The sequence below is a fragment of the Prosopis cineraria genome, unplaced genomic scaffold (assembly GCF_029017545.1).
Source record: "Prosopis cineraria cultivar Desert tree isolate PC_DT_omini unplaced genomic scaffold, ASM2901754v1 PC4, whole genome shotgun sequence".
Classification (NCBI taxonomy): domain Eukaryota; kingdom Viridiplantae; phylum Streptophyta; class Magnoliopsida; order Fabales; family Fabaceae; genus Prosopis; species Prosopis cineraria.
In genome coordinates this window covers 9,113,716-9,139,162 of record NW_026555335.1, presented here as the reverse complement: position 1 = coordinate 9,139,162, position 25,447 = coordinate 9,113,716, and the positions used below count along the sequence as shown (strand labels likewise).

General features: G+C 31.3%; 1 protein-coding gene across 1 annotated transcript; it reads right to left on the bottom strand.

Moving 5' to 3' along the window:
* Positions 1–21,942: 21,942 nt before the first annotated feature.
* LOC129307958 (putative wall-associated receptor kinase-like 16) lies at positions 21,943–25,220 on the bottom strand. The gene is given in 4 exon segments (XM_054948911.1): positions 21,943–22,966; positions 22,969–23,358; positions 23,885–24,034; positions 24,166–25,220. Coding segments are annotated over 4 exon segments (2,217 nt in total). The 5' UTR covers positions 25,040–25,220; the 3' UTR covers positions 21,943–22,163.
* Positions 25,221–25,447: the final 227 nt, after the last annotated feature.

Here is a 25,447-nt window from a genome sequence, read left to right as displayed (position 1 = left end):
GTCTTTCTCTTCACCCTCAACATTTGGCGTTCGGCGTTGACTCTGATTCACCTCCATGGGTCTATCGCGAATGATTCAATGCAGCTTCTCTCTCTCCTTCCCCACTCGATTCAGGTGAGTAATAGATTTAGCTGGCTGAGTAATTACTTAATGTGAAGAAAATGAATTCGTAAAAAGAGTACGAATTATGAAAAAAAATAGAACAACTGAAGAAAAATCTGACCATATATAGTTCCATTTAATGTAAGACCTGAATGCCCATGTTCCTCTTAAAGTGACTAAAATTAAACTTCATTTCTTTTACATTCATTTATGCACACCAGTGAAGCATGTTCCTATTGAATGCTCATCAACTGTTGCCTTTACTCTTCTTTGCAATCTACAAGTTTTTGGTCACACCTTCCCCCTACTCGTTCTACTGATCTATCTGCAAGTTTTGTATTGATTTGATTTGAGTGCTCTGTGAATCTAAGTTTTTTGAATTTTGTACGGTTTGTTTCTTTTTAGTGGGAGTTTGCAAATTAAAGTCTTCTATGCTGAATTTTTGTTAGAATTGTGAAATTTGAGCTTGCTGTAATTGTGAAATTAAGCTTGTTGTAATTGTTGGTTTGCAAATTAAAGTCTTTTATGTTGTAATTGTTGGAATGATTATTTTGAGTTTTACACTTTTTGTTGATTAAAGGATTATAAAGATGAAACAAAGATAGGCTGTTGTAGCTGTTGAGACAGCATCCAAAACCATTGCTAAGATGCAAAACACTTCTAAAGATTTAGAATCTTCTAAAGAGATGGAAGGGGAAGATGTAGCTTAATTGGAAGGGAAAGTAAATATGAGAATGACAAACTATGAAAATCTACTTTGGAAAAATTGGAGAAAGCTAGCTATGAGTCAGTACTTAGCTAGGCAGGGCAAAAGAGGACTTTTTTGTTTTTCACCCAATGATGTTGATGGTAGATCTTTAATGGATTCCATATAAGAGCTAATGAGTTTCTTTGTTTACAAATGCTTAGCCATTGTTAATGTTGCATTTTCTTTCATTCCCAAGGTCTATGGTTTGAAATTGGATTAGTAAATATGCAATTTATAGTTTGCAATCTCTTCTTGAATTTTAGATTTATATATTTGTTGCCAAGTTAGTTACCTACTTGCCTATGAAATTATTGCTTGATAAAGGCCTTGAACCTATTCTCTTGTACATAACCAATTGTCTCTTCTAGTTGTGAATTATTCTATTTTAGTTTAGGCTTTGGAAATCAGGTTAAATTGATGCATGAGCCATTTGTGTTGTTATTTGGGTTATGCTGATGCTTTGTATTCCTAGTTTAATAAATAATTAAATGTCATATTTGTTGACATTCTGATAAGTATGCATTTCTCAACTCAGGAAATTTTAGATAACTCTTCATAGTGTTGCTTCTCTAGGCTGCACTTGTAAGTTGATGCTTGTGGTTATGTGAAATTTTTGTTAATTCCCATAGCTCACCCTGTTGATTTGATTTTACTGCTGTCAGGTAAATAACAAATGTATCAACCAAAGATTGTTTCTAATTCAAGTCTAGCTAACAACAATTTATTAGTTAATGGCCAGCATTTTGATTGTTGTGGTAGTGCAATAGATCTTCACATCTGATGCTGGTTTCTTCTTTTTCGTTGATGCTGTAGCATATCTTGGAGGATCAAATAGTGAGTCTTCTTTTTCTATTACTGCTTAACAGGGACTGGTTTCTTCTTCTTGTTCTCTAAATCATATTTATGGCAATGTTTTTATTTAGTAAAGTGTAAATATTAGGTTGCTCAATGACTATCAAAATTAATTTGCCTCGCTAAGTTACTTAGTTTTGTTACCTTAGATTTAGTTGAAAGCTATCAAGCACGGCATTGATGACTCAATCTAAAATTTAAGAAAAATGTTTCATGCCATCAATTTTTGCTTCATTGATTTATGGGTGTAAGGCTTCTAGCTTAAGATGCACTTTTTATGGCTTGAGGTGCAAGGGATATAATTTGGATGCAAAAGGTATAGCTTAAGTGCAAAGCTTCTGGTTTGGGTGTAAGGGATCTAGTTTAGGGTGCAAAGCTTCTGGCTTAGTCATTTCCGTGTAATTCATAATTATTTTCATGTAATTCAGGGGCACTGACAATGGTTTACATGTAATTCACTCGATATAACATGTAAATTATTCCTCAGACATATTCGTGAATTTTTTCATATATTAATTTACACATAATCCATAGTCATTTTTATGTAATTTAAGGGCATTAATAGGGGCGTGCTCTCTATGTTTTTAATTTAGTTGTAATTTGCTAGATATTACATGTAAATCATTCCTTAGTCATGCTCATGAGTTTTTTCACATATTGATTTACATATAATTTATAGTTGTTTTCATGTAATTTTGAGGGATTGACAAGGGTACTCTTTGTGTGTTTGATTTACATATAATCCGCTAGAGATTACATGTAATTGTCTAAGCCAGAAGCCCCAAACCAAAAGCCTTGCACCCAAACCAGAAGCCTTGCACCTTAAGCTAGAAGCCTTGCGCCCTTTGGTTGTTGAGTTCACATGTAATCCTTGATGATTAAATGTAATCAAGGGGTTTTGAATTTTTTTTGCCAACCCTTCACCTGCTAACAAGAGCTCTGGCAAGCACGCTGTCAATTATCGAAGTTGTGGCCGATCTAGCAATCGAGTTTTGTGCCCTTTTCTTAATTTTTTTTAGTTAACATGGAAGGGCATTTTGTTATTTAATCAAATTATTTTATGAATAAAATAACAGGCTTGGTCCTTTCATCAACTTTGATTCTTAAGCACAATTTTGGTTCTAACCTGATTCTTTTCACCAATTTTCCCAAATTTTTTGGGCTATTTTATTTATTTATTTTCTTAAATAAAGACTTGTCTTAAAGTCTTATGAAGACTTGTCTTAAAGTCTTCCAAAGATGCAAGTGGGGGCCACGCGCATGGCAGATGGTGGGCCTGATCACATGAGAAAGTAGAGACTTGAGAGTACTTGCATTGCATAATTATTAAATTGTTTTGCATCTCCGCGAGTCATCTCACTGGGTAGGTTTTGACCTAGTCAAACACCCCTCAATCATTTTTAATATTTTGATCACTTTATAAGTTATTTTTATTAATTTTATTAATATCAACAAAAAAATATAAAAAATAAAAATATATAAATTTTAAATATATTTCTATATGATAATTTTAAAAAATAATATTATGATAATTTTAAAAATATTATTTAAATATTACTTAAAAAATTATATTATAATTTATAAATGAGATTAAATAAATATTTTAAAATATAATTTATAAATGAAATCGGAAGGAGTACTTTATAAATTTTCACTTATCAATAATACATGACTAACACTATTCTTTGTCATATTATCAATGTATCGTTTAACGTTGTTATAATCTTCATTCATTTCTAACGAATCTTAACTATGGGGAATGTGAATTAAAAAACTAAAATTGCCTAATCACCAAAAAAGGAAATTATTGAAAGCATTGTTATATTGCACAGATCTAAATCCCACACCTGCAAACCTTGAAAACAAAAACATACACAGCCATTAATATGGTGATTTATGGAGAAGACACTTAAATTTCAGGTCAATATTCCAGAATATATCCTCAAACGATAGTCAAAATGATCCAGCCTAGAGAGGAATACAAACTTCTCCCCCAAAAAAAAACAAAGAATATAAAAGAAGAAGAAGCCAACCGAGTAGAAGAAAAAGGAGGAGGAGAAAGCATCTGAGAGTTCTGAAGAAAAAGAAGAAGGAAGATGCCAAGAAAGAGAGAGGAACGAGATGAAAAGGAAGAGGGATGGGGTTGAGTGGGTGTGTTGACAGTTGATTGATTGCATTTCCTTTCCCCACCTTGTATTTTAGCCCATTGATAAGAAATCTTATTTACAGCCAAATCTCTAAGATCTCATAACCAATTTATGCATTGGGTGAGATTTTTGAATAGTTAGAATGCTTACAGTATACTTTACAGTGATTTTCCAGAATTACTCTGTTTGAGTCTATTTCTTTTTCTTTTTTCCTAAAATTACGAGCAAACTAATTTCCACAAGAATTTAAATATTATATATCTTTTAGACACCTAAACACTAAAGTCAGTAATTTAAGCTAGATCAAATAAATTCAACAATTTTAAAGCAAGACTTAAGAAAATATCTCATTTTTCCCCAAAAAAAAATAAATTGGGCCAACATATTCGAATATATTTTCCTTATTATACACCAACAAACAAACACACGTGTCTGCGTGTGTGTATTTTATTTTAAGATATTTTCAATTATTTTACACATTTTAAAAAAATTAATTTTTTTTGATATTATAAAAAATGAGATGTTCTTTTATTTTTACCTTTACTTTAAATCATAATATAACTATATTAAGTGCATTCACGCTAATCAATCAATAAAAAATAAAATTAAAAAAATAATTTTATTATTACAAAGTATCTTACATTTTAGATAAAAAATTACTTCTAAAAGGTATTCTACAAATAGGAGTAGAGGGAGTATATTAAATATTAATTAATCTCTTAAGAATCAAGATTTAGTTCATTCTATATGTATATTTGAGTATATTCTTGCAAATATTTTTTTTACAAAAATTAAAACGATGTGTATTGTTATATTCCTATCAATTTTAATATGTAAAATATCTTAAAATAATCTTGAAAATAAATATTTTAATTTTTATATTTAAATTTTAAGATCCAATATTTTTTTAAATTTTTTTGAGTCTTCTATATTTTTGTAAGCATTCCAAAAATATATTTTTAAAAATAACAACAATAATTAAATTTAAGATAAAAATTGAAATTAGCTAAAAAATAAAAAAAAATTAACAATTTGAGTACTCAGTTGAGTTGTTTTCTAAACTTTATTATATAGACTTTTCTATATATCTATGGTCGCATGAATTGAGCCCACCCCAGTAAACTTGATTGGAAATGCCGGCATCGCTACGCATAGTTCAATGGTAGTTTCGGCCATATTGCCAATTAGGCACGGAGTCGCCCTTGGGTTTGGTCGGGTCAAAACCAAAGTTTGGACTCAGCCCTCGTACACAGAACCATCAGCGTATCGTTGACTGACCAGACTTTGGCATTATATATAAAATACAAAAGGAGCATGTCATAAGCTAAATAACTAAAATAAAAAAAATTATCTATTCATGAACTGCTTCCATGATGTAGTGTAGATGTCCTCCATCCACCACCCTGCTGCTTCGTGCATAAATATTGAATAGTAATTTTTTTATCTTAAGGGCTGAAAGAATAGCTCAATAACACACAAGAAATATATAAACATTCAATGATCATCGCCCATCTGCAATCTCAAATTGCTATTAGTTTCTGTATGCTATCGTAGCCAGCTGAAGTGCTAGCACCATCAGTCCCATACTGATCGACTCCATGACCAAGCAAGTACTCACATCTTCAGACATCGTATGCTCTCCCTTCACCCATGGATGCTTTCGTTGAGCAATCAAACCCTCTAATTCCATTGTTACTTCTTTCATAGTCAGTCTCTCCTCTTCATTAATTCTGATACACCTCCTTGCTAAGAAAGCAACTTCCTTTATTTGCTCTGCATTATTTTGATCCAACACTTGTAACATCCCAAAAATTAAGCTAAGGTTAATTAAGTTAATTTAGAGCAAATGAGTAATTTTGGAGGAATATTTAGATATAAATATTTTTAGTTAGAAGATTATTATTGGATTTAATTTAGATTAAAATCCTAAGTTATGATCTTATAGTAAATAGAAATAGTAATGATAATATTATTAAAAAAAAGAAAGAAAGAAGAAAGAAAAGGATCATAAAATAAATTAAAAATTGAAGAGGGGGGAGAGAAGTAATTTTTGCTTTGGATATTGAAGTGTAAATAATGTAAAAAAAAGAGAGAGAAAAGGGAGGTGGAAGAATTTGTTCACGTGTGTGTATTGAAGAAGACAAAAGAAAGAGAGTAAAGGCTATGGGACCCATACTATTTTTTAAAAAGGCCAACAAAGCCTTTTGGCTTTCCATTCTCTTCTTCATTTTCATTTTTACTTCCGCACACAGAGAGCGAGCGACGTTGCGACTGGAAGAACTGATTTAGAAGGTGAAAATCCATAATAGGATACTTCAGATGAGGTTTTAAGTATTCTAAGACTAAGTGAGTGTTCTAAATATTTTCTTAGTCTTTTTTTTTCCCTGAGACTGAAGATTCTGAAATTTTGAAAAATCTAGAGTTTGAAAGAGGGATAAATTTTTGATGAGTAAATATGGTTGTTGAGGTTGTTGGTAATGTAATAAATATTCTAGAGTATTATTTTATTGATAGAATTAGAATTTGAGGCATTTGAGTTTATCCCTAAATTCCTATGGGTAAATTTTTGGTTAAATCTAAAAACATAAATTGATTTGTTGATATTTGAATGATTATTTGAGATGAGAAATAAATTATTATGGCTATAGAATAATGATTCTAGGCTTGAAATCAAGTTTGCAATTTTTGGGTATTTTTATGTGCGAATTTTTGGAATAAAAAGGGAAATTTTGATATTAGAAAATTATTTGAATGAAATTATTGTGAAGGAGACTATTGAACTAAGTAGATAGGTTCAAATACATGAAATTAAATTTTAGAACTCAAGAGGCTAAGACTAAAGTCTCAAAAAAATAATAATATAAAATAAATACTTAGGTGTTAAAGTATGAGTGAAAATTATGTTAATAATATTATTGACACATTGGGATATGATCAATTGTAGATTAATTTTCTTTTGACACCATTCAAGTTTTGAAAAGCTTTGGAAGTGTTGTAACTTGAGGGGTAACCTTTGACCTCTCAAAGGTCAAGGTAACCGGGAAAAATCTATTTTTTTCATTTGTATATTAATTAATTAATTATATTGGTGAAACAAAAGAATATATATATATATATATATATCTAAATTTTAAAATGGTTGTTTGTAATGCATGTGGTTTGGTTAAGACTCTATGATTTATGACCAAGTTATTTGTGACTTGGTGTGAGTAATGAGATTGATGGTTGATGATGATGTATACATCTTTGATTATAAATTGTGGATTATTCACAGTGATGAATTGTATGAGCATGTTGAGTTTTATATGATGCTAATGTGGTTTTATGTGATAATATAAAAATTGATGCAAGAGGCATGGTTGAAATATGATGATTCTTGATGTTTGTTGAGCAAGAAAGTTGATAAGCATATAGGATAATTGTGAATTATATATGTGAGTTTTTGAAATGCATTTTCTCATGAGCATTATCATATGGCGGGAGTTCGCCTTAGTGAAGGAGTTAGCAGTTATGTAAAATCCATATGGTACTTGGCTATTAACTAATAATCCTAGGGGTTATAGCCGCTACTTACCTTGTAAGGTACTGTAGCATTGTTTCTATTAAGAGACTTGACCCTACTGGCCTACTTGGAGTTTTGGGTAGAGTTAGTTTTAGGTATGACACCCCATAGTGTGTGATTTGGGGGAAACCGTGTTCATAAGTGAGTAAGGTAACTCTGACCCGGTAGCCCCTCATGATATGATTAAGGCCTTGGGTAGTCTCACCACATGGACAATCCCTTCCGGTTGTTGGCCCACGGATTTCATGTCAGAGGAAATATAAGGGAATATAAGGAAGAGATTGATCATGCATATTATTATTATCATGCCATTTGAGTGATTGATGGCTATATTAAGGATATGATTATAATTATGGAAATGAGAACATGTAGTAATTATGCGAATAATGTATATGTGGCTATTTGTGCAAACTTTGTACTTGACTTTATTCTTGAGATTATTCACATGAGTTAAATGGTAATGTGATTAACATGTTATTAATGTGATTGTTTACATGGTCACCTTGATAAATTTATTAGCCACTTGCATTCGTAATTAATTATCATACATTTGTATAACTTAGATGTACTTTGGTTACTGAGTGGTTGTACTCACCCCTCTCTTTTAACATATTACAGGAGCTATCTCATCTCAGAAGAACAGAGGAAAGGAGCATTAGGCCAAGTGATAGTAATCACTTCTATAGGCCCTTCTCTTTTTATTTTGATATGTGTATTTAGTTTATGATATTGCCAACTAGGATAATATAGTCTTGATCCACTTACATTATGGGTTTTGTGTTTGGTGGAAATGTATTTTGGGTCCTGGGGAATGTAGCTTGATGCTTGTGCTATATTAACGGGCCAAAATATTTATGCAAGTGAAAATAGTTATCATCTGCTTAATTTGAGAACTTGAATGTTGTTATGGTCTCTCCTTGTATTTTTAACGTCCAAGGGTGAGCAGTTGATATTAATTATATGTGAATGAAAAGGAAAAATTCATGCATATGATGGGCTATTGATGAATAGATGATATATAGAATATGATGATTAGGTAATAGTCATTGTGATAAATGTGATTGAGACCTTGGCCCCCCGCTGCTAGTTATGGAAGGGTTTGATTGGCCAAGTGTTATGTTATAAATATGTATATATGTATTATGGAGTAAGGCATAGAGAGAAAATAAAGGGGGGAAGCTTTTCTCCCATGTTGATGTGTTTCCTTTATCATGCTTCCGCATATGTTTAATTGAAGGATATGAGTTCTTGAAATATTTTAAAGATTTGGGATCCCTTTATATTGAATCGTTTGTGAAAATGCATGTTAAAAATTTATTTATGTTAATCTCTTATAAGATAATCCTTTTGGGTTAGTCCTTGATTTACTATAGTTAGTCTGATGATTAAGTCCTAATTTAAGACACCCTTTACAACACTCGCTTGTCAAGAATCTCTCACAACTTGTCTTCTTTCATTGAAGATGCAAAGTACATAGCCAAATTTCTCTGCTCTTCTTTCCTATTGAATTCAATTGCTTTATTCCTGGTGATTAACTTCACAAGTATGACACCAAAATTATAAACATTACTTTTCTCATTTAATTGACATGTAAGAAGGTATTTTTGATTCAAATATCCTAGAGTCCCTTGAACTATAATAGTAACTTGAGTTTTATAAAGAGGAATAAGTCTCAAAGCTTTAAAATAAAAAACTTTTGCTTTATGATTATGATCTAGTAGTATGTTGACAGATTTAATATCTTAATGAAGAATTGGAATGAAGCAGCTGAGTGCAAATATGAAATGGTCTCAGCTGTTTCAATAGCTATCCTTAATTGAGTCTCCTAAAAAAGAGCGTGGTCATTTGTTAGTGGATCTATTTGGTCAAGAAGGGTTCCTTTGTCCATAAACTCATAAACTAATAAAGGAACTTTAGTTTCAAGGCAACACACTAAAAACTTAACAACATTCCTATAATTAACTATAATTTTAACCATTAATTTTTAAATAGTGCCTTGCTTGGGTCTCATTTTAAGTACCTTATTCTTATATATTTATTATAGTCTTTATCCTATCAAATTAAAATAAGTAAATTTTAAAGTGTTAAAAATATTAATAACAAAAGTTTATTATAGAATAATAATATATAAAAGATTTATATGTCTTAATTTTATTAAAAATAAATATTTTAAATATATAAAGTGTATATAAGTATTTTTTCCTTTTCCCTTTTCCTCTTTTTATCTGCCTTACCACCTTCATTTATAAGATTTTTTGTGACCCAAATTCCAAAATTCATTGTGTATTGTGAACGGCAATGGTCCCAATGACAACACCACTTCCCTCCTCTTAGAAGAAGTCACAAGTTCAAATCTAGCAGTAACATGTTTGTGTATAATTGTGTGTATACGTGGATGAATGTCTTCCTTTCTTATGGATATTGGCTAGGTTGGGTTAAAATTGGAAAAAAAAAAAAATCATTGTTTGTTTGATGTTGTGTTAGTCTTGGTCAAAATTAAATGCCGTTGTGGAAGATTAGCTTAAGGTCAAAACGTGATTTTTGTTGGAGATTGCAGATGGACAAATCAAATGACCGACAAGGAAGAGGCTACATAAACATATATGAAAGAGGATAACTTGGACGTTTGCTCCCAGCCGCTGATCTCCTTGCTTTTTCTTCCCAATGAATTAATGTGAATATATGTGATATTTGTCATTTATTGGGGCCGTAGATCTGACCATCACATGAGCAAGTTGTAGTCTAAATCTTTGTCATTAATTAATTAAGGATACCCTCATATATTTCCTTCTTCTTCTGGAATTGATGGAGGGTGCTTTAGATCCAAAGTGAAGATAATATATTTAACTCAACCCCAGATTATCTAACACCAAGTGCTGTGTATATGACTACCTCCTTGAAGAACAAGGAGATACGAAACCTCTATCTCACCATATATTGACTTGACCCTGATGCCGCATGGAAAATGTAAGACGAGGAGCAGATAAACAATAAGATTTATAGAGTTCTTGGTGTTAAATAAAAATTAATTATTCATCGCGAATTGCTGATTATTTGCTTGCATGCCCTGATGCAGTATAGGTGTCCTCCCCAAGGTTTAGATCATGACGTAAATCTTAGTTTCCTTTTGTTTTGTTGGAAAAAAAAAAAAAAGACAATGAGCTCACGATCATTTATATCCTTAACAACCAATGTTTTTGTAGTGTAATGTAGATTCCTTTTTCTTTATTATCCCTTTGCTTGATTGGGAAATTATGAGATAACTAATCTCCATGAGAATTTAAATTAAGATTAAGGTGTATTTTTATTTTTAAAATATTTTTTGATGAGCACACAACACTCTAACGTATTTATTAGAGTAATTTTGCCTTTAAAATTATTAAAATAAAGTATTTTTGTCTTTTTCCTCAAAATTTTAATATTAATTGTTAGAAAATTTAATAGAAAGGATAAAAATATTTTTTTTTAATAATTTTAAAGAAAAAATTACTTCAACAAAACGTTAAATTGCTAGGTGCTCGTTGGGAAATATTTTAAGGGTAAAAATACACCTTTACCCTTTAAATTACATGCTTTTTTAGTGGCCTAAACATTAAAGTCAATAATTTGGATCCGCTTAAATAAGTATAATATTTCAAGGCTAGGCTTAAAAAGATATCTCTTTTAAAAAAAAAAATAGGCCAATTTTGGTTGAGTTAGGACTTGGCCCAAATATTTGAATACTATATATATATATATATATATATATGAGATAAACACTACTCCCTCCATTCTAATTATAAGATATTTTTGGAGGATATTCAATATATTAAAATATAAAATACTTTGAAAAAATAAGATAATGATTCTTTTTCAATATTACCTTCTTATTATATTTTCTCTCTTTAATATTCTTTCATAAATTGAGCATTAAATTAAAAGATATTTTTAAAATTTTATATTTTTATTTTTTAAAAAATAAAGTTGTAAAGTTTATTTAATGAAACTTTATAGATATGTGTGATTTTTTCTAAAAATATTTTATAATTTAGGATGGAAGAAGTAATTTTAGAGTACAATTCCTATAAAGGTTTTGGAGAGCATCACTTAAGAGAGGACAATTCTTTAAATAGCATTTAAATTTCTCAAAAGATTAAATTCATAACTGCCAAATGTGGGGATACCGTGAAAAACCAAAAAATATATGATATATATTAAATGTTAATTAATTTCTTAAGAATTAAGGCTTAGTTCATTCTATATGTATATTTAAGTATATTATTGTAAATATTTTCTTACAATAATTAAACTTTTTGATGCATCCTGTTATATTCCTATCATTTTTAGTGATTAAAATATTTTAAAATAGTTTTGAAAAATATATATTTAATTTTGAATAAATAAGATCCGTCCGAAATTTTGAACATAAAACGGTCCAATATAATATTTCAAGCCAACACAATTGGGCATGGAGTCACCCTTGGGTTAGCTTAGGTCATTCTCAAAATTTTAAGTGAAGTAAAAAAAATTAATAATTAATAATTTTATACCTCCAACAAAATTAATAAATGAAAAGACTTTTTATTACTAAAATTATTTTTACTTCAACCTCTCTGAATTGAGTTGAAATTTTAATTTTTATTAAGACTCATTAGTAGTTAAATTATGTTTATGGTACTTAATTGAAATTCTCCCAGAGATTTAACTACCACGGCCGTATGTATAAACTTTGTTAATATACTCACATGTTAAGATCACGACAAGTTTGAAGGAAAAAAGAAAAAACAAAGGGAAAAAAAGACAGGATTAAATGCAGAACGCGTGAAAGGCTAAGCTTGTCCTTGGCTAGAGAAGAGATCCTCCGAGCTCGTATAGTGATTAGTAAATCCTGATCATTCGGTCAAGTTCGCGAAGCTTCCTCTGTAAAGTCGACACTTTAATAAAAACGAGATTTTATTAATTATTCTTTTTTAATATTATCATTTTTATTATATTCTCCTTCTTTAATATTTTTTCATAAATTGAATATCAAATGAAATGTATTTTTAAAAATTTATTTTTTGTTTTAAAAGAATAAAATTGTAAAGTTTATTTAATGAAACTTTAGATGGAGGAAGTAATTGTAGAGTTCAATTCCTGGAAAAGTTTTGTAGAGAGCATCATTAGAAGGGGACAATCTTTTAAATGACATTTATATTTTTTAAGAGATTAGTTTCATAGTTGTCAATCATGAGGATACCTTAAAAAACCAAAAAATATATGATATATACTAAACGTTAATTAATTTCTTAAGAATTATGACTTATTTCATTCTATATGTATATTTGAGTATATTGTTGTAAACATTTTCTTAAAATTTTTTATGCATACTGTTATATTCCTATCATTTTTTAGTAATTAAAATATTTTAAAATAGTTTTGAAAAATATATATTTAATTTTGAATAAATGAGATCCGTAAATTTTGAAAATCCAATATACTAGTTTGGGCCAACACATTTGGGCATGGAGTCACCCTTGGGTTATGTCAGGTCACAATCAAAATTTCTGGATCTTATATCTGTTTCAGGCTTCGGACTCAGCTCTTGTATACAGAAGCAGAACCACCGGCTTATCATTGATTGAGCAGAAATTTCTTTCTTTATTTTTGTTTTGCTTTGTTTTGTTTTTTTTGTTTTTGGAATAAGGACAGACCCCATATTAGGATCTACCTATTGATCGAGCACTATGTGAAAAATATAAAACGAACACGCATTTATTTGAAAATCAAAACATAAAGGTGTAGTTTTTTTAACAATTCTTTTAAAAGTATCAAATATCTTAAATCATTTGTTTCGTAACTATTAAAATTTAAAAAACTTAAAAGTTAAAGTATACCTTTTGTCCCTTAATTTTACACATGATTTTATTTTAGTTGCACAATTTTATAAAATTATTAAGTCTTTTAATACTAATATTTTTAGTTTTATTTTAAAAAAAAATTTACATTAAATTATTAAATATTAAAAAAATTTAAAATGTTGATGTATTAAATTTAATTTTTTTAAAATAATAATAATTGGCATAAAAATAATCATTTAAAATTAACAATATTATAATTAAGAGACTAAACAAATACTTTATAAAATTAAGAGATTAAATTAACAACTTATATAAGATTATAAGATTAAAAGTATACTTTAACCATAATTAAGAAAATATAACTTTAGGTCCGTACTCTTTGCTTGTATTTTGTTTTCGGTCCCTGCACTTTTTTCAATATTCTAAATCTTTATAATTTTATTTTTTATTGTTTTAGATCCTTTCAAGGTTCCTATACTTTATTCATGGAGGGATCTAAAACAATAAAAAATAAAAGTTTAGGAACTTATAGCATAAAAAAATACATAAACTAGTAGCAAAATATGAGTAAAGTATGAGGGCTAAAAGTTATATTTTTAAAAACAAAAGTATCTATTTCGCCCTTGCTGTTAAAAGGGGGTCAGTTTCTATGATAATGAGCAACGTGCTAATGAGCAATCGAAAAAATCTTGACGATCTAAATTTATTATTATTTTTTTATATTTTATTATATATTTATTAAAATATAAAATATAAAATTTTAATAAATCTACTTTACTATCAATCTGGACAATACATATTTAATTTGGATGGTTTGATTCAATACTAATTTTTTAAATTTTTATAAGTTGACTATTCAAATACATTCTTAACATAGTCTATTTAAAGTATATTTGAATAGTCAACTTACAAAATTAAAAAAAAATTAATATTGAATTGGATTATCCAAATTAAATTTGCAATATCTATATTGATAATAAAATAAATTTTTTAAAATTTTATAATTTTTTTACAATAAATATAAATAAAAATAAAAATAAATTTTATGAAATCTGAAATGTTCAAATTAAAAATATGAACAGTCAGCATCAAAACTGAATCCCTTTTAAAATGGCCGTTAATAATTGGGTGGTGTGGGACCACGTTAATGTTTATGCAGTATTGACATGATATTTAGCCGGAAAACAAGTCAAAGTCAAGAATTAAAAAAATTAGCACCTCTCTCAGCAACTCTCTCCCTCTTCCTGAACTTGTTCGTATCCGTTTGAATCTTAATTGGATATAATAAAATAAAAATAATTGATTAACTGATAGATTTTAATCATAATTGATTATGTTATAACGCAATCTATTTGAATACTATTTTTTTAAAATAGATTTTAATAGAATTGAAGATGTTTGAACAATTTAATCAAAATCAATTTTAGTTAAATAAATTACTATATAATTTAATTTTTAAATACCAAACATCAATTTTTTAAAGATATAAAGTTTGAATTTTATTAAGAAAACAAGGAGAAGAGAGTTTGGTTTTATTTTTATTAAATTTTGTACTTTCTTTATAATTTTTTCTTAGACCTTTCTTTGTAATTTTTTCCAACATTTGTGGTTAGCTTTTCCACAAACGCTTGGTTCCTCAGCATCCGAAGAAAATCAATTTTTGACCCAAAACTTGATTAACCCATATTACAGGTGTTTAGATAATTTTCATTTTTAATCGATTTTCCTTTAAATAATCGATTAAAAATGTTATCCGAAAGCATGCTTCGTTGTCTTCGGCCTGAACAGTAATGCCACTCTTTGCAATGCCCCCAGGTAGAACATCGCAAACCTTAGCCTTTTGAACACTGTGAACCCAAGTTATATCTGCTTGACATCGCTCAAATTTTGTCTTTCTTCTTGACTTTCTAAGTTACAACTTTTATTAATTATATTATTGATCCATGTTATAGATTGTTTGGAAGGTTTTGTCAAGTTTCTTTTCTTGTCAAAAACCATGGAGTTTTGCAACTTTTATTGTGGATCAAGGGATTTAGGAATGCAAGATAACATAAAGGAAATTTAGTTCTGTGCGAGACATTAATGTTTGAGAAAAAGTCGGTATGGCATTTCAGAATATGTTCCTCAGAAACAACTGTCTATGTCAGGTAGATCTTAGCTCAAACTTACATTTCTTACAAATCATGCACTTTATTGAATGTATGCTTTGTTAGTGGTAAAGATAGAATGATGAGCTGGTTATTGCTTTAATTTTATCATGCGCTTATTGGGATTTGATTGGATGAGGTTTGGCTAGACTATATTGAACTCTGGTTTCCAAAGTTAGAATATTTTGCAATAACTTTTTATTTCAGAAAAATTACATTAAAGGATCTAAATCGAATAACAATCAAATTGAATTATCTCAAAATTTGCAATTACTCCCAATGATCAATAGTTAACATTAGATTTTAGGGATTTAAAGTTTAAAAGCTACTACTAGAATTTAGGAAAGTTACCATAACTTTGACCACATGAGCATCTTTTCTAAAACCTGATAGTGACTCTCAAGAATCTTTCAAGCCATTTTTAGTACAAATGAAAGGAACATGGTGTGCATGAAGGGAGCTTATTGTCATAGGGCTAGTCTTTCAACTTACGCAGCACTTAGACATTCTTCACTAGAAGATGCTAAGTAAGCTTGATTTTGTTGAAAAGAAAGATGCTTGGTTAGGTTGAGGAAAGAAAAAGTTTAAGAGCAAAGGACAACTGAGAGAACTTGAGAAATGTGAGAGTTGTATTGCTTGAGAACTCAATAATGGTTACAAATGAGGAGAGATAGGTATTTATAGGCTTCCCCTTGAATCTAAAAAATTCTCACCTCCTTAATGGATGGTGGAGATTAAATCGATCCTACGGTTACCGTTGATTCCTTAGAATTCTCTACTAGATATTTACAATAAATATTTAAATATTTATATGAAAATATCTAGAGTCTATATTAAAATATTCATGTTAGGGTTGTATGGATTTCTTTAGAATGTCCTTGCATACTCTAGCCTTCTCAAGGGACTTCTGGAGGATTTTGGAACAATCTAGATGAGCTTAACCTTATGAAAAATCATGAATCGTGACATTAGAGAACTATGCTTGGTACAGTAGATCTAGGCTTCTTAGAGATCTATGCTTCTCTCAAGGAAGAAGCTCTTCTTCCTTTAGGCTATGTGTCGCACCCAAAAAAATGCGACGTAGATGGTGTGCAAGCGGAGGTCCTGCCCTTCGCGGTGGGAACCAGATCGAACGAGGAGTCGCCACTGAGATTTTGAGGGAAATCTTGGGAAACCGATTAATGGAGGATAAGGGTGGTTGCAAAAACAGAGAATAGGTTCAGGAGTTGGTTGAGTGTGGGGAAGGTGTTAGGCACCCACAACACCCGTTCGTGAGAACGGTTACCTAAAATTTGTTGTGTTCTATTAATATAGTTTTATAATTATTTTAATTATCCCTTTTATATTTATGTGTTTGATATAAAAATGATAGAAATTAGGTGAGAAATATTTATTTATTTATGAAGGAGGACGAACTTGACTCAGAATCTGACTTTGAGGCCTACGTACCCTATGATGGGGATCAAAATCCACGTAGTTCGGGCTTAAAAGTTATTGGTATAAAAATATTTTTTGAAGAGAAATTAATTATAAATAATTCACCATTTTGCAAATAAAATAATTTTTTAAACTTTGATATGTGTGTTTTAAATTGCAAAAAGTAATTTAATTTTAATTATTTTCTCAATTTTTGAATTTTTGGAATAAAGAAAGAAAAGAGTTTAAAATTATTTTTCTTTTATATTTTATGATTGGGAATTTAACTGTTATACCTGCAGAGCCTTATTGGTTCATACGGTAATGCAGTTGTTCTAAATATCTGTGGAGATTCTGAAATCTCACACGATAAAAGAATTTGACAATTTAATTTATTTTATATTCTTATGTATATTTTAAGTGTTAAAAATATATTTTAAGTGTGTATATACATGTTTTAAAGGTTCTTAATCATCATACCTGCAAAGCCTTATTGACTTATACAGTAATATGATTATCCTAAATATCTGCGGAGATTCCAAAATCTCACACGATAAAGGAATTAAATTTAAATATGTCTTTAATTTAATTAATTTAATATATAATTTATATATATATATATATATTTTAAAAACTTAATTGTTATATCTGCAGAGTCTTATTGACTCATACGATAATACAATTATCTTAAAAGTCTACAAAAATTTAAAAATCTCACATGACTGAAAGATATAATTAGTAAATGTGATTACAACTTAAATTTATTAATTTGATTAATTAATTTTTCTAAATTGTGTATTACATGATTATTTACAAAAATTATTTATTTATTATAAAAATCAGTAATCACTACATCTGCGAGGACTTATTATCCTCATGATGATGTGATTAATTTAAATCTTTATGAAGATTTTTGAAATCTCACATGATACTTAAATAAATTATTAATCTGGGTTATAAAAAAAGAAAGTTAAATTTAATGATGGGCCCTTTAAATCCATATTAACATATAAGTTTTACTCTCATATCTGTGAAACCTTATTGATTTACATGATATAAGATTATTCTAAATATCTGCAGAGATACAAGGTCTCATATGATAAAAATATTAAATAATATTCACTTTGAATATATTTTAATGCGTAATTATATAACACATATTTTTAATATAAAAATCTTGATCTTTATACCTGTGAAATCTTATTGATTTACACGGTACAAAATCTTCTAAATGTTTACGGAGATTCTTAAAATCTCACACGACAAATAAACCATAAATAGGGGTGTGTGTGTGTGTGTATCTCCCTCTCTCTCTCTCTCTTTTCTTTTTATACTTTAACCTCTTATAAGGAAATCATAACAACATATAGAAATAGAAAATACCGTGAAGTATTATGCATGAATAAATTTCCACAAATGAACAAAGATTAATATAAGAATCAACCCATGCCATCACACGTTACATATAGTAATAAAAGGTTGAAAGGCAATTTGGGAATCAAACGTGCAAAACTAAACATACCTAGATTAAACCCCTTGGATATCATATAATACAAACTATCACGAGTCTATTTTGCAGACACCAAAATCGTAAGATGAAGAACTCATTAAATTTTCAAAATTAGTAGACGAACTTGATAATTAATTTTCAAGTGTCAAGAATCTCAAAACTTGAATAGAACTGTACCTTTAAATTATTAAAAGACACAAAATTATACAAAATATTTTATAAATAACTAGTTAAGAAGTCATGCAAACTTATGTCCTCCATGCATACGATATTGGAAAGAAAAGGAGAAAAGAGAACAATATTATTCAATCAAACCATACCTTTTAACCGTTACCTCCCCGCATAACCTTCACTACCTTTGTCTTGATCCAACAAGGTAATGCTGAGACATGTGAACACATCATTGGTAGCCCCATTGCAGCCTTTGAGTGGGGATGGCACGACTGAAATGAGGGAGAGATGGATCACGTTGACGGAATCCTCAAGGAGCTCCAGGTAGTCCTCATATGCCGAATGTACGTGCTGATCCTTTTGGACTTTGGAGATGACAGTAGAGGAATAGAGGAGGCTGATGCGAATGTGGAAGAGGATTGAGGCTTGGAAAGAAGCCAGAGGTAGAGCTTTGTTTTTTTTTCATTTTTCTCGTCTAGCTTTCTTTGTGTTCTCTCAGTCTCCTTCTCGGTTTTCTCCCCTATTTCTCGTCCATCTTTCTTTGTGTTCTTTCGGTCTCCTTCTCGTTTTTCTCTTCTTCTTTCTCTTCCCTTTTTTCTGCTCCTTCTTTATGCTCTGTTCAAGCTTCTCCCATTTCCTCCTTTGGTCACTGCTCCCTCTTTGTCTTTTATGCTCTGTTTTTTATTCTTTTTTTCTGTCTGGTTTCTCTCTCCAGTTCTAGTTTTTCTCTCCATCTCTTCTCTCCAGCTTTTCTCTCCTTTTTTTCTTTGCTCTGTTTTTCTAGCGTTCTTCCCGTGCATGCGTGGCTATGTGTTTTGCTTTTCTGTCACTGTGTTTTCATGTGTGCTTGCTGCTCTCTCCTTTTGTGTTTTGTGTGCACTTTTTCTGCTTTTTTCATGTACTGTAATGTGCATATCCAGCTTTTACTTCTCTGGCTCTGTTTTCCTTCTGTTGGCAGAAAGTGTATCTGGTTGCTTGCTGTGTTTTTTTCTATGAAGCTTTTTTTGCAATCTGTGATTTCGTGTTTCTGCTTCTTCTGTGTTTCATGTCTGTTGTCTCTCTCTGCATTGCTGTGTTCATGTGTTCCTTCTGGTTTCTGTGTACTGTGCTTAATAGAGTGCCTCTGGTTCTTTCGGCGTCTGCAGCTCAGGTTTCTTTATGTGTTCGTGTGTTCTACTGGCTGTGTTTGCGTGAGTGTATGTCTTTGCATGGCTACCCTACTCTGTGTTTTTTCGTGTGTGTCTCAATTTTTCTAGTGAATGCCTATGCTTCTTCTGTTTTTCCTTCTCTCGTCCATGTCTGACCGAGAGTGGAGATATTTTGGAATATTATTATTTTTTTAAAAAAACTATAATTCTTTTCTTTTTGATTTTTGATCATGTTTATTAATTTCTGAAATTGGTTCAAGGGACAAATATTTTTTGAAAATATAACCATAAAAAGGATTAAAATTTTTCATATTTTTATATATTTTTTGTTTTTTTTTGAACTAAAAGAACTAAAATCCTAGCCAATAAAAGATTATCTAAAATAAAATTAAATCCTATCAATTAAATTTTTTTGTTTTGAAAATATAATCCTAAAAAAGATTAAATTTTATTTTTATATTTTTTAGTTATTTATTATTATTATTTTATTAAATTTAAAAAAATATCCCGGCAAAATACGGTGTTCGCACTATGGAACTGAGTTTCTTTCATTGAATCTAAAATTTATCCTCATTTCTTCTGAGTTATCAATTATACTAACCACATCACCCTTTGTTGAACCCTTGAAAAACCCTTCTATTGTTACATCTAGTTGCTAAAGGAGTGAAGCCGTTGGGGATTGTGTTCAATGCCACCAGTTCATCCCAGATAAAGCCTTTGCTCAAGAACATGTTGCCTTCTCTCCAGATTTGTCAAATTCAGACGAAGACCCTTCGCGCTGCTGTTCCTAAACTCATTTGTGTGTGATGCTCGAGGTTTGAAGCCATGAAGCTTGTGGAATTAATGCCTTTATTCTTCTCCAGATCCATCCAATGATTTTGTTTGAATAACATTTTTGTGTGCGCAATTATTTTGCAGGAGAATACCAATAAAGGACTTTTAAAAGAATTTAATATCTAACAAAAATTTTGACATATTTGATACTTATTAAAATTTAAACTTTACTTGTTAATTGTAAATGTTTACTTGTTAGAAGTTTTTGTCAAACATTAAATTCTTTTAAGGATCTTTTAATGATATTCTCTCTAATTTTTTCCTTTCTAGTTTTTCATGCCTTCATGATAAACAATATAACTATATCTTTTCCATTTCTATTAAACACATTTTTGACTTGTAAAAAAAGCTCGAGAGAATGACATTTAAGGCCATCTGAGGGGAATTTATCATAATAAGGGCCCATAAATTTTGCATCAGATATTATTTTATGAAAACACATATATGTTATTGACAATATCTGATGTAAAATTTATGAGCCCTTATTACAATAAATTTCTTTAAGAGGGCCTTGAATGCCATTGTCCCAAAAGACTTTCATGAAAACCTTTTGTCTCCCCCTCCTCTTTCCCTTCTCTTAAAAATGATTCTTTCCTACCAAACATGACCTTAATTTAACTTTTGTCATGTGTTAGTCCTTAGATATAGTTTTTCCTTTTATTTATTCCAAATGCCCTTACCTATATGCATTGCACGCACATCAGAAGTTTGTAGCAAATCTGGCAAAAAAAAGGATTACTAACTCTGCCAGAGGACATCAGCCCCAGGTCCCAGAATCTTTAATTGAACTTCAGAGAATATAATTGTTATCAAGGCTCTCTTGTTTATAATGTTTGTTATGCTCGAATAATTATCATTCAATGACTTTTATTTTTATAAAAAAAGAATGTAATTTTTTAACTTCTAAATATCATGTTCATTTTACTTTCATTGTCTTCAGTATATTATGTTGGACAATATTGAATCATGAGTGTTTTAGTATGTTGTTATCCATTGGCATCCATATTAAAGTTCAGGACTTCAAATATCTTTTTGAATATTATAGCTTTAATTAGAATTTTGTATTCAAGTTGCCTATCTGGACATTAAGACAATGTGATAAGTTGGCAAAAATTCAAGGTCTGATTATTTTTATTTATTTTGTAACCGCATGCATATAGAAAATTAAATGAGAATATATTCTTATTTTATAGTTGAAGAATTTTTCTCTCCTTCCTAGCTCATGCGTCTTTCCAGGTTATTGCTACGTCATACTTTGTCTTGCAGAATAATTTTAGAAATTTAAATGAAAGATAGCCTTTAGCCTTGTTAGTGCTACTTTTGATATGTAATTTCTCATTCCCAATCTTTACTCACGAGAACTGTTAGATCATGGAAAAAAATCTAATTTATTATGATGCAAAATAATCTTGCACTTAAAGTATTCGGGTGGCTTTGTTAAATATGACAGCAGTGTAAGATCTTGTATTTTTATTGGGCATGTTTTTTTCTAATTCTCACTAACATTTGAGGTATTTTATATTCACTATTTTTTTCTGCACTGTTATATCAAGTTTCTCCATCTGAAGGTCCAGTATTAAGACATTGTATATATTTGAAGTAATTACTAATAATAAAGTAAAAGAGAAACAAAAAAAGTGGAGGTTGTTCTGTTTACAAGAGTGGAAAGAGTAGCTCAAACAGCTGTGACATACTAACATGAAATGATCACCGTCCATCTTCAATCTCAAATGCTATTTGTTTTTGTATGGTATCATAGCCAGCTGAATTGCTAGCGCTAGCATTCCCAAATCCATAAGCTATATGATCAAGCAAGTATTCACATTCTTCTGACACCATATCCTTGCCCTTTACCCAAGGATGCTTTTCCATGGCAATCAAACCTTCTAATTCCATCGCTACTTCTTTCATAGTTGGCCTTTCCTCTGCATTAACTCTAATGCACCTCCTTGCTAAGAAAGCAACTTCCTTTAGTTGTTCTGCATTCTTCTGATCTAACACTCGCTTGTCAAGAATCTCCCATAACTTGTCTTCTTTCATTGAGGCCATGAAGTACATTGCCAAATTTCTCTGTTTTGGCCTACTGAATTCAACAGCTTTATTCCCAGTGAGTAACTCTACAAGCACGACCCCAAAGCTATAAACATCACTTTTTTCATTCAACAGACCTGTAAGAAGGTATTCTGGATCTAGATATCCTAGTGTTCCTTGAACCATAGTAGTAACTTGAACTTCATCAAGTGGAACAAGTCTTGAAGCCCCAAAGTCAAAAACTTTTGCTCTATAATCATGATCTAATAATATGTTAGCAGATTTAATATCTCGATGAATAATTGGAATAGAAGCAGCAGAATGTAAATATGAAATGGCCTCAGCTGTTTCTGCAACTATTCTTAATCGAGTCTCCCACAAAAGAGAGTGCTCATTCTTTAGTGGGTCTATATGGGAAAGAAGGGTGCCATTGTCCACAAATTCATAAACTAACAAAGGAACTTCCGTTTCAAGACACACCCAAGAAGTTTAACCACATTTCTATGATTGATTTGGGAAAGCACAGCCACTTCATTTATAAAATCCTTAATTTGTCCAGGACCTCCTCCTATTTTGGATTTTTTAATGGCAACAGGTGTGCTATCTGGTAATATGCCTTTGTAAATTGTGCCTTGTCCTCCACGACCAAGGATCTTGCTTTCATCAAAGTTGTTCGTGACATTTTTAAGCTCCTCTTCAGTAAATATCTTGGTTCTATCGGTGTATCCTTGTTGTTGGTGAAGCCGTTGTAGCATATTTCCCCCATTTTGCTCAAAGTATCTTCTCCTAAGTTGTATAAGTGCTCTTTGCTTGTGTCCCCAACATAGTGTGGAGACTAGTGTAAAGACAACAAGTAAGGCTATAGAAATGCCTGCAAACAATGATGTTTAAAATATTATATAAAACATGCATTCTCCAATAGTACATAGAGACTAGCTACCAGTTTTGCTAATCAATATAATGAACCATTGTTTTGAACGCTAGAGTTCTGTTTACTTCCTATGTCATCATTGATCCCCCAATAGACTTAATTTTCTCTTGCTATAGGAGAGTCCCAGGGATAGAGAGATAGGGAGGTGGGCCCATCTCGCCACGGGGGCCGACTCACCCCTTTCTCTATTGTTAAAATATGATGCCAAAATTGTTAATATATCTGCAACCTTTATTAAATTCAACAAATGATAGATGATAAGCTACTTTAATTTTAAATCCAAATCAATCGCCTCCTTCCATTTAATTTGTTCACGTAATTTAACAGTAAAAGATCACTTAATATGACATTATAATAGAGTAGGCATTTATATATGTATGTATGGATACATGCGAGCCCCAGCAGAAATAAGTTAAAAAAGGCGGCTATAAGGTGAGTCAAAAGTCGAGGTGTGCTATATTCTGACCTAATGAAATTTGCATGACAGGGAACTCGCAGCCTGTGCCGTCTCTATAGCCGTCGCCTCTGTATCCCGGCGGACAAGAACACGTATAATTGCCTTCCACGTTGTGGCATCTCCTACTGCACCGATTCTCTCCCTCGCACTCATCAATATCTGCAAAATCAAAATCTTGTACTGGATGTCATATCTATATTTCTTAGGGTGTGGTCTCTCTCACACGCGCGCACACAGAACCTAAACATATAAACAAATTAAACTTGGTTGAAAGTTAAAAACAAACTGACCTTTGCAACCTGAATCGGGGTCAGACATGTAGGGGTTACCTTGGAACCCATCTTCACAGAAACAGAGGTAGCCAGCGCCACTTATTGAATCTTGGCATCTACTGTTCTGCTTGCAGGCAAATGATCTGCTTGTATTTTTCTTGGCTTCATCGCATGTCTGATCCTCAACAGCCCAATCCATAACGACGGGAAACTCAGTCGTGCCGCTTAGATTGAGGAGTTGTTGATAGGAGAAGTTGAAGGATCCGTTCTTGGCAACAAACGCGTAGCCACAGGGGTTAAAGTCCCTCACGTCCTTGTAGTTGTTAAAACTACTGAGGCTGATATTGTAGTTCCAGATGGCTTTGGGGAAACTGGTCTGGCAGCAACCCACACCAGAACACGATCCATCTTCAACCTCAAAATTCTCGTTATTGCACCTCAACATGCAGCCTGTTTGAAAGCCGCTCCCTGTCAAGTCTCTGATGGAAGCGACGGTGTCACAGCCCACCACCGTGAATATGTTCTTCGTGTTGGATATAGTGAACTTTTCGAACTCAATGGAGTTCCATGGTAGATATGTATAATCATAGCAATGCTTGGAAACGTCTGCCAAGACAGTTAATTCACCGATATCCAGTGAGATGTCGAGGACTTGTACGTCGCCGCCTCTCAGGTACGCTTTTGGTTGTCCCGATGAGGACGTGATTGTTGTGCAGTTGATGAAGAACCTTTCGTCTATGTAGCAGTTCTCGCTGGTTCCAAAGGGATAGGGGATGCTCACGTTCCCGCACGAGCTGCTGCAACCCGGTTTGGTTGCAGCCACCGCCGCGGCGGCGGCAACCGTGCAGAATGGCAGTACCAGTTTGAAAAGTAGTGCACTATTGAAACCCATCTCTGATGGATATAAGGAGGATTTTTAGAGAGAGTATTCGGGAAGTAAAGCTAGCTAAGATCGTCAAATAACAATCTCAGCGCGCGCGTTTAAATCCCTGATCATTCGAGTACACGAAGCTTCATTTGTAATCATGTAATGACGCGCACAGATGGAGGACGAAGCTTGTGGGGACGGCCTCTTACTTTTCTTCACGCGCATCCGAGCCATGGACTCCCAACTGATTCCTGCCACGTCATAGTCTACAAATTAATGCTAGACAATAAGGTAAATAGTATATAATTTAAGTGCGGTTTATAGTCATGTTCCAGATGTTGGGGACGAGGTCAATTATCTACGCACAATCTAAACTTCAAGGCGGTTATATATATATATATATATATAAAATTTAATGATCCAATCAATTTT